The 10,349-nt window shown below is 47.0% G+C and overlaps 1 protein-coding gene across 2 annotated transcripts in view; it reads left to right on the top strand.

Annotated features, from left to right (window-relative positions):
• Positions 1–3,303: 3,303 nt before the first annotated feature.
• SPPL3 (signal peptide peptidase like 3) overlaps positions 3,304–10,349 on the top strand; it is a 58,981-nt gene continuing 51,935 nt past the window's right edge. The window contains exon 1 of one of the 2 annotated variants that reach the window (XM_065693024.1): positions 3,304–3,654. In XM_065693024.1, coding sequence (XP_065549096.1) covers positions 3,632–3,654 — 23 coding nt within the window. In that variant the 5' untranslated portion in view covers positions 3,304–3,631. Of the gene's footprint in view, positions 3,655–4,099; positions 4,226–10,349 lie in introns of those variants that run through there. The other variant, XM_065693025.1, reaches the window with a different exon arrangement.

Here is a 10,349-nt window from a genome sequence, read left to right as displayed (position 1 = left end):
ATAGCCTAGTGTAGCTCTCAGCTATCCTGACAAAACTGCATCTCTTGGTTTGGTTTTTTTGCCTTCCCTTTCTGTTCATTTCCATGCTATTTGTTCCTCCCAAAACCAAGCAGTGTTGACAACTATACCTGTCATGTCCTTTCCTGAAAGGTGAAGTGCCTACGTGAAGCTGCTCTGGTTCTCTTTCCACCTCCAGCATAGCAGAATCAAGACGTTAGCTAAATGTCACCTAATGACATTTAAGCAATTTGGAGGCGATGACTCTTTGTAACCAGTACCTTAATCTGATTTTCCCCCGCCACACTTACCCCAGTGAACTCATTAAGAAGATTACTCTTCCAAATGTAAGAAAAAAGAAATCCTGTTTGTTGCTGGTTTTGAAATACCCTGACACATCTGTCTACATCAAATGTTCCAGACAGAACAGGTAGTGTGGCAGGACTTTGTAATGTCAGAATAAACTGAAATTCAGAGTAAAGCTTTCTTGTAGGTCCAAAGAAATACTGTACAAAAGCTATGCTGAGAAGATTATCTGGGGAGTTCCAGTCCTGCTCTGATCTGCAGTAAGAGCAGATGCTGGGTCTGCAAGCAGGAAGAAATTTCTCCTGTGAATTCATCCCACTGCTAACCTGTAATGACAGAGAAAGCTTGAAAAATCATTTAGTAATCCAGTCACAGAGCCTGAGATGATGAAAAAGAAATACACTTTAATTGTTCATCAACTGTAAATCATTTGTGCTGAATTAATGTGCTGGAAATCTTGCAAGACTGAAAAACTGGAATCTATTTCAATATGGACATGAAGCAGGGATATCGTTTCATAGATAAGTATCAGTTTTACCTCCTAATCTCAGCGAGAAAATAAGAAAAGCTCTTTAGTACCAAGACAAGGCTGAAGCACCGATTTATCTTTCTCTGCATCAATTTAAAAGGATGGAGAGGTTCTTTTTTCCTCTTGCATTTGCTCTGTCACAGCCAGTGAAAAGGGTAGGATGAACAGGCATCCTACAGACACTAGGGATGCAGCACAGTGGAGATTCCACATTGTTTGTCCATTTTCTAATTGCCACTGTAGATTCTCCAGCTATGTTGACATAGAATACAAGCAGGGAACTTCTCCATTGTGCAGGTGCTACACAGAGCCTGAGCACTTTTTTAAGAGGAGATGTGTGTACACGGAAACAGCAGAATTCCCAACAAAAGCCAGATGACTCTGCTGTGTACCCCACAGCTCAGGATTCTGCACGACTCGCCCCTCTCTCCTTGTATCCCACCCACCACCATTTCCTGTGTCTACCGAGACTGGCACAAGTGCTGCAAATGGGGTGGAAGCTGAAAGGCTAAGAGGCATATGGTCAAATAGGTGAGGAAGCTTCTCAAGGTAGCCCAGCCTGAGCTGGATGAGAGGACATATTAGCATTCCTCACCTTCAACTCCTTCCTGCACACCTCGCTGCCAATGTGACTCCAGTAGGCATCCCAGAAAGCCAGTCAGTCATGGTACTTTGAGTATTGCCACCTCATAGCTGATAAATCTAAATCTCAAGCAGATTTCTGTAAGTAGGTGGAGAGCTGATAATGCCAGGAGCTCTAAGGTCATTCCTGTCCTCAAGGCCAAAGGGCTGTGAAAATCACAGAGGGTTTGAATGCTGAGGTGACAACAACCCACATGGCTTGTTCTCAATGCCTGAAGATACAGGCATACAGGGGGAGAAGCCTTCCAAGTCCAAAACCGTCTTTCCAACAGCGCTGCTTAGCTGAAGCACAAGTATCCCAGATATCCCCTGCACCGAGACCAAGTAAGCCTTTGTCACGTATGCAGCATCTTCCTTTGGCAGCGCCCCAGAACCTCAGGTAGCTGTGACGTAGTGCAGTTTCCCCTCTGTTGATGAAGGAACTAAGCAGAGATGAAGGGAGCACCTAAGATTACGCAGGCAGCTGGTAACAGAACTGAAAAGAAATGAGATGTTCCTTACTTTGAAACCTGTGTCATGACTACTCACCAGCCGCAGGTTTTATCCATTTAAAAGCATAAATGAGATGGACAAAATGAAAATAATTTATTTAATTAACTAACAGCAATAAACTCCAGTGGGATCCAAATGCCATTTTAGAGGCATGTGGCATCTCTGTAGATGCAGTAAGAAAGTCCCATTAATGTTGCAAAATTCTATTAAGGCATAGAATTTATACCTATTTTTACCAGACCTGGGCATCGTTCTCCTCTATTTTTGATGCTGTTACTCACCTCCAGCTGCAAGTTAAAACTGGCTCTTCTCCCTCCCACACTGGAAGGAACAATGAATGAGACTGCACAGCTGGACTGGAACAATTGCTCTGAACTCCCCAAAGCCCCACTCCCACAAATCACTGAAGTGAAATAACAGGAGGTGAGAAATCCTCGAGTGAGCACGCCTAAGACAGGCCACTGGTTCTGCATTTGGCAGAAACATAAGGAAGGAAGGTTTGGCAGCAGCACCAAAGAAAACAGGGAGAGAGACAAGGCCCATACCACGCACTGATGGTTCCTCTGCCTGGGATTTGCCTCTGTTCGATATAGGGCTGGTGATAACGTGAAGCATATGAATTTTATCTGGTCCATCTAATTTGAGTGTTGTTTTCCTTCCTTTACAGCACACTTTTAGCGTTTGATCCTATTCGCTTGCTTTAAAAGAGAACAAATCCCAAGACGTACCAGTCTCCGGAAACACACAGTGAATCTGAACACCTGAGTTACCCGACCTGAACTCCGCACCTACCCCTGCTCCAGGAGGAAACCCGCCGCAACGGCGGCCCTACGCCCTGGGGGTCCCGTCCCCCTGCGAGACGCCAGCGCCGCGGGGAGAGCAGCCGCGTCCCGCTCGGCGGCACCGGGGCCCGCTCGGCTCCCGGGGGCCGAGCCCACGCGTGCGGCCTAGCGGGAACAAAGGCACCGCCCCGGCTCTGGGCGCTCGACGCTGCCCGCCCGCCGCTGGCGCTCCGTTCCGCTAGCGGGGGAAGCTCCGCCCCTCTCGCCCGCTCCCTCCTCCGGGCACCGGGCACCGGGCACCGGGCACGGCTTGGCGCGGAGCCCGCCCGGGCCCTACAGCCGGCCGGCCCCTCCAGCCCGCCCGCCCCTCCAGCCGCCTCCTCTGCCACTCACGGCGCCTGCGCGCGGCCGGCGTCGGCACGTGAGGGTGTTGTGGGCACGTGACCCCTCGCACCGCCCGGCCCCGCCCCTCGGCGCGGTCCCGCCTCCGCCGTGCGCGAGCGCGGCGCGGCCTGCCCCGGCCGCCCGGTGCCCGCCGCCTCCCCGCCCCCGCCCCGCCCCTCGCCGCCGCCGCCGCCGCCTCGCCGGCCATGAGGCCCCGCCGGCGCCCCAGCGCGGCCCTGCGTCCCGGCTGCTGAGCCTCCGCTTCCCCCTGCCACCACCATCGCCCTCTCCGCCATCCCCTCCCCGCCCGGGCGGGGACCCCCCCTTCGCTCCCCTCCCTCCTCACAGCCGCCGCCATGTTGGGCCGGGAGCCGCAGCGGGGCCGCCACTGAGCCCCGGAGCCTGCGAGGCGGAGGAGGAGGCGGAGGAGGAGGCGGAGGAGGAGCCCGGGGCCCGGCCGCCCCGCACAGCCCAGCCGGCCGGCCGCCCAGCCGCAGCCATGGCGGAGCAGACCTACTCCTGGTGAGCCGCGGGGCTGAGGCCGGGCGCGGGCGCTGCGGGCCGCGGCGGCGGCGGCGGTGGGGGGGCGGCCCCGGCGAGGGCCGGGCCATGCCGGCCGCAGGGGGTGCTTCGAGCCGGCCTCCTTCCGGCCGGGCCGTGCCGAGCGGGGCCCCGCCGCGGGAAGGGGGTCCCGAGCGCCGGGCCGGGCCTCTCGCCGCGGGACTGCCCGCTGCGGTGGGGGCTGGGGCATAAAGGGAGCTGCTGGCGGAGGGGCTGTGGCCCGAGGCTGGAGTGCGGCTGAGTAGGAGGGATTAGGGGAAAGGGAGGAGGGACGCGGCGCGGGCGAGGGGATGGGGCGGTTGGGCTGCGAGGATCCCCCCCGCTGGCAGCCCGGAGCGGGAGCTGTGAGCGTTAGTGTGGCTGTCATCCTGCGCTGTCCCGGAGGTCTCCTTAGGTGAGCTGCATCCCTGCCTGGCCGGAGCTGGTGCACAGCCATCCGCTGGGCCGGGAGCACGGACAGTGCTGCTGACACTGCGAGGCCGCAGGTGATAGCTCTGCCGAAAGGGGGATTTATGTCAGTGTATGCTAGCTGGTAAGTCAGTGGCATGTGTGTGTGTGTTTTCACGTAGTGACAATGGGCTTGTTCTGTGTACAGGAAATGGAATGAGGAGGAAGAGACCAGTTCCTGTGGGAAGACATGAAGTATAGCAAATGAGAGGGCATTTTTTTCTGTGTCCTGACACTATCTCAGGCCTAGCTGGCTGTGGATCAAAGAGACAGGGTTTGGTTTCATCATGTAATTCCGGGGTTTTGTATTGTCACAGATCACAACCAAAATATCTCAGATAACTTGCCTTTTGCATCAGCTCTATGGACCTGACCACTGCAGCAGTTCAGCTCTGATACTCTCATTGCATTTTGAATGCGTTCCAGTGATATCATCCAGAGCTGTTTCTTAGATGTATTTCTTTTAAGGGGGGGACAAATGTTACAATACCCTTATTAACAAAGGACTTAAATCCCAGTTTTTGCCTTTGGGGTGTGCTGAATGTGGAGAAGGGTCTGAATGTGCAAGGAATATTCCTGTTCTGAATGCTTCTGGAAATCTTCCCCATCACTTTTTCAAAACTTGGAACCCAATGGAGATTTCTGTTCTGCCTCATGTTGGGACTTTGGCAGTCCCTTCTCCCATGTTCTGTCACTTCTCTGTCAGGAACCAATATACTTGTTGCTCTTCTGCTTTTTAGATGTTCTTGTTTTGTTTCACAAGCTCAGTTCAGGCAGTGATCTGCTGTGCTTTGAAACAACAGCAAAAAGAAAGCTTCTTTGGCGTAAAGGACTAACTACATATTGTTACAGTACATGGATGTTGCTACAGATTTGGGCAGTTTAATGTAGTTCACTTAGATGTGTCTAGTGAGCTATTGTCTTGGTGTGTTTTAGTTGCAGGTTGGAATTACACATTTGTAAATTACCCTGGGCTTGTCAGCTTTCTTCAGAAATGAAACAAAATGTCAGTTGTACATTACTTTGATCTTTGCTTTTTTGAATGAGTGTCTTTGCCATAGTAACATTCCAAGGGAAGGCCTTTAGCAAAGGCTGGGAGGAGGATTAACTCTCCTTTAGATTTCCTGTTTTAGGGGAATGAAGTTGGGATTAAGTTATTCTTCACTGCTTGCTAGTGGATCACAAGAATGGCAGTTCTTGCTTACAGTATTGAGATTGCAACAGGATGAGGATATGAAGCTTACGTCTCAAAACACTAATTTGGTGTCATATTCACTAATGTGTCTTTGTGTTTTTGAGATTCCTGTTTGCATTTTGACTTGTGATCCACATTGCCTGGGAGCTATGGGAAGAGCAAAAATCCAATGTCAGACTAAGGAGTCCTGTTGTATAACTTGTGCCCTCTTCTCTGTGGGTGCATGTTTAATTCTAGCAACGATCTCGCATTTGTTTATTTTTGATGATGGCAATGCAGCTCAGCATTGAACTGGCTACTGCTTTCATGCTTCTGGGGAAAATGTGCATTTTTGCCTGCTGAGGAAACCAGCAGTTCTGTACAGAAGGGTTGTCCACAATTGTGTCCAGGAATTCGTGCAGGGAAGTTGGCAGGTGGCATCCTGTCCATTTGCTGGACCTGGCCCTGTTTCTGTGTTGTAGAGGCCGCTGTCTCAGAATGAGTGCTGTCCGTGTTCCTGGCTGTAGTGTCTTGCAGCTGTGCAGAACCTCATTTCACATCTGAAAACGCTTCATTTGACATGGAGAAAAAACCCTTTCATGTACCTGCCTTTGTAAAGAAGTGAATTGGCTCCTGGCCGCAGTAGCGCTTCTAAGAGTGCGAGGCTTGATCACGCCTCTTTTTGTGCATAGCTATCAACACACATCATAGAATCACTGAGGCTTCGTAAGATACGATAAAGGTTTATTTTAGGTTTGATTTTGTAATAAACTGTCTGGGATGCATCAGAAGTACCTGGCAGACCAGGATGGCTGGACATCAGCACTCACAAAAGCCTGTGAACAGCAGGGCTTTTTTTTTCAGTGACTGACGTCTCTGTTAATGATGATGTTTTGAAGAGGTGAGAACTGATTCTCATTTTGCTGTATTTACTGCTTTGTAAAAGTAAATCTGAGATTTTAAAGTGGTTTTATATTTTTCTTCTACTTACCAGATGAAATTGACTGCAATTACTTTCTTTTATTAAGATATTAGAAGGAGGTATTTACGCTTTTCCTTCATCCCCTTCGTCATGTTAAATATGTTAGCTGTCTTTTGTCACTATTCTTGAGAGTTATTTTTTGCATCAACCACTTCTCTTTTTTGTTCTTTTTTCTTCAGTGATGCCCACACCTATAACCATCTGTCTTTTGATTTAGCTCTTCTGATGTCTTAACTAGTCTTGCTGACCCAGTATTTCAGATATAGGTGTGTTCTCTGTGAAAGCGGGATCTGCGGAGAATTTTCCTGGTGTAACTGAATACTGCAATTCTGGAAAACCTAATTTTAATGTGAAATTTGGGATCGGTGCCTGGTGGAAATGCTCTTTCAAGGGATATGCACTTTCTTAAAAAAGAGGGTGTTTGAATGTGGTGCTTGTCAGTGGCAAGGAGAGAAACTTTCTGTGTCAAGTATTTACAATAATAGAAGGAAGTTGAGAGCTATGTATGATGCTGTGTTAGTGAAATCTGCAAGCCACACAGGAGCACAACTGGTGCATCGCATGGTTACTCCTCGTTTTCTAGATTGAATGAGAACTGAAGAGTATTTCCTGCAAGTAGAATGGATTGAGAAGGGAAAGGGATTGTGGAATGCCCATTTTCCCTTTGCTTCCTGTCTGTATTCCAGCAAGGAAATGGGACTGGGTAGTGACAAAAGTTCCTGCTACAACAGAGGTGGGAACAAACATGGGAAGAGCTGTTTGCCCATCACCAGTGTATATGTGTGTAAGAGGTTGGTAAATGCCAGGGATTTTATCTTCAGGCACCAAGCTGTTGGAAGCATTAGAACAGATGAGTACGGAAGCAGCAGGACCTAGATCATTACTTTGTGAAATACTTGCTCTTTCCTTAATTCCTAGCACCTTGTGGTGAGACTTTTTTGTGTAGCATGTCTTGTTTATCTTCAGTTAGTAGGTGTTTAGTGTTTTTCAAGGCCTGATGTAACACCCCCTCCCTTTTGATTGTTGCCCAGTCTGGTAATAGAGATTGCTTTGTTCTTTTTTTTTTGCCTATTGAATGCACAAAAGATTTTCACAGCTTCCTTCAAATGTGAAGAGGGAAGGAGATTTCTACCCCAAAATCCAATATATTTTTAATTTTTCCTTTCTCAGAGTGTTGTATGAGAGTAATATGGGTTGCAACGCATGCATGTCCTGTCAGGGTGATGATTAGGAGACAGACTGGGAGGGTAAGCTGAGAACAAAAAAAGAAGCTGCTGTACTGAGTCACTAATCTTATAAACAACTGAACTCTCTTAAATGTTTTAATCAGTGCTATGATTCTTGTATTAGCCATCAAATGTTTGATGAGTGAAATGGCTATATATTTAGAAACTTCTGTATATGATGCAAAGGGCACGGAAATTAAGTCTAGTGATGTGTCGGAGTAATCAATAAAGCTACTGGGTTTTGGAGTACATGTACGATGCCATCTTTGCTCCTGGGAGAACGCAAATCAGTTGGTGTTAGAAGTCTTTCTAGATTCAGAGGTCTGAGAATTTGCTTTCATGGCATTTAAGCATTTAACATGCTGCTGCCATGAATTAAAATACAGTCTCTTCCAGAAGACTGAGGTAGTGCTTTCAAGTCTTAGTTGGCTGAATTTAGATGTGTATGTGGGAGGGCAGGGAGTAAGAGGAGCTACAGCTTGTTGACAGAACTTGTCAAGTACTAGTAAAATCATTTTTTGCATTCAGGATTTCTTACTTGCTTTGCTCAGTTTAGGTTGAGAGACCTTCGCTGCCTGATTAAGGTGTTTTGAGGATGGGAGGCAGTTTCCAACAGAAACAAACAGAATCAGTCACCTGAATTTTTGAAGTATTGCTCTTTTTAGGCCACAGATTGAAAAGCATATAGTTGAAGTTCTGTCATGCTGCTGTTTAAAGTCTGTTGTGAAGGCTTGGCATCCAAACATGGAGTCTGGTCTTTTAATCTTAACATTTTTCAGGAACTGAAGTTACTGACCACGTTCCATTTTAATGTTCATTAGAAGCCTCCTGAGGACAAGGATGTCATTGTATGAATGTGCGTGAGTATCTGACATCAGAAAAGTGACTTAAACCTCAGTAAATTTGTGAATATCAGGTTTACAGTTAATATGTTTGTCTTTCAGTACCAGTCTCCCTTCACTTGTTATCCTCCCTCAAGGTTTTGCTGTTTCAGACTGCATGTCATGTAGGCAGGGACTCTGCCTACAGCACTGTGCTGAAAGACAAATAAGGCAAAGAACAGGGGATTAGTTGAAGTTTACAGTTACTTGAATGTACGTATCTATCATGACTCTGATTAGCAAAGGGAAAAAAGTTTCTGCTCCAATGCAAAGGCTCTATTTACTAATATATTAATAATTCTGCAAGAAAAAAGTGAAGAACACAAATCAATGTTTTCTAGGTGCTGGTGTGCAGTACCTGTTGTAATTAAGATGTCTGTCAATTCTGCCATTAGCCTTTTCAGGGTATTGTGGCAGCAGAAGCTAATGGTTCCTTGCTTTTTACTCTGTGGTTAGAGAACTTGGCCAGGATATAGGAGATCAGTTCCATCCCCCAGGGTTTCTGCCCTTGCATCTCTCACCTTCCAGGGGAGTGCTCTCATCACCAAACTATGTGTTATTCAGAGGTTGAGCTTTGTGTGTTCATTTAAATGTGTTTCACTGCTGGGTCAGGAAGCAGGCATGCCTTTCTGCCCTAATGATCCCAATACTAACTTGGGATTGGTGGGGACCTGGCTTCTACTTCACGCCCTTATAAAAGTGTAGTTTGGAAGACTGAAGGAGCTGTAGGGATAGTTCAGGCTGCTCTTCTAGAGCTAAAATGTTGAATTCCTACAAACAAAAGATGGTCTTAATATGATTTCTTGTGTCGTAGGTAAGTGAGCTGTTAGGTATGGATCTACCACTACCTTTTCTTGTGGTTTGCATCAGATTTAGTGAACCTGAGAGCATCTCTTTCCTTTGCTGAAGGGTGTGATCCAATAAAGTAATCGTTTATTTTGTGTACTTTGGGAGTTTGGTATGAGTTGAGCAACCTGCAGCTGCTGGAATTTGAGGAATTGGGGGGTGGGCGGGGCACCCGACAGGTCAAATTAATTGAGGCTATGAAGTTCTTCTGAGATTAGCTCTATTTGGGTGAATACCACAGTTTTAATACTAGGTTCAGCTGCTGGAATCTCAGTCAGTAATTGTCACTGAAACTCAATGGCAAAAAATGGGTGCTTCCTACAAGAAATGCTCTGAAATACATATCATGCTTTTTAAAATGCAGTGATTTCAATTTCCTAAAATTTGGAAGAAGGAAAGAATGTATTCTGGTCTTTTTCAGTATCTTGGCTATTTTATTTCCTTATCTTGGTAATGTGATGTATCAACATCTTTGGCCTAAGTGCCACCATCTGTATTGTAGCCCTTTGTCGGTTTATGATGACTGTAAGCATTATAATATACTCTAAAAGTAAACAGTTGCCACAAGCCATTTAGTCAAACAGTCTGAATTAATTCTGATGACATCTGCGTAGAGTTTCCAGGAAGAACCAAGGCAGAAATTGGTAGAAAAAAGTAAGCGTGCACATTGTCTTTTTGGTGCCACGTTGCTTTCATGTAACTGGTTAAGACTGACATTTGCTATGATTTACATGGGTTGAGTGGAGTGAAACACAAGCCAGTGTGCTAGCTGAACTGGATCCAGGCAAGTCAGTTTGACTTGGAAAAGGGATGATTTAATAAGATTAATGGAGCATATGTGTCATTGCAACACTTGCTGATCCCCTTTCTCCCTCTTTAATTCTTCCAAGGATGCCAACATTGATGTCTTTTCTCCTACGTCTTTAACAAGTGATGTCTCCGCTTGAAATAGCCTGATCTCCCGGACCACGGTTCTCCTCTCTTGTGCCATCCCTAGAGAAACTCAACTCTCCTGATACATTATCCCTCTGTTCACCAGAACTACCATGATGACATTATCCTAGAACTGATTAATTGTGTAGCTGTTGTGCTGTCATCTT

This window comes from Lathamus discolor, chromosome 12 (assembly GCF_037157495.1).
Source record: "Lathamus discolor isolate bLatDis1 chromosome 12, bLatDis1.hap1, whole genome shotgun sequence".
NCBI classification, from domain to species: Eukaryota; Metazoa; Chordata; class Aves; order Psittaciformes; family Psittacidae; genus Lathamus; species Lathamus discolor.
This window is presented reverse-complemented; position numbering and strand designations above follow the sequence as displayed.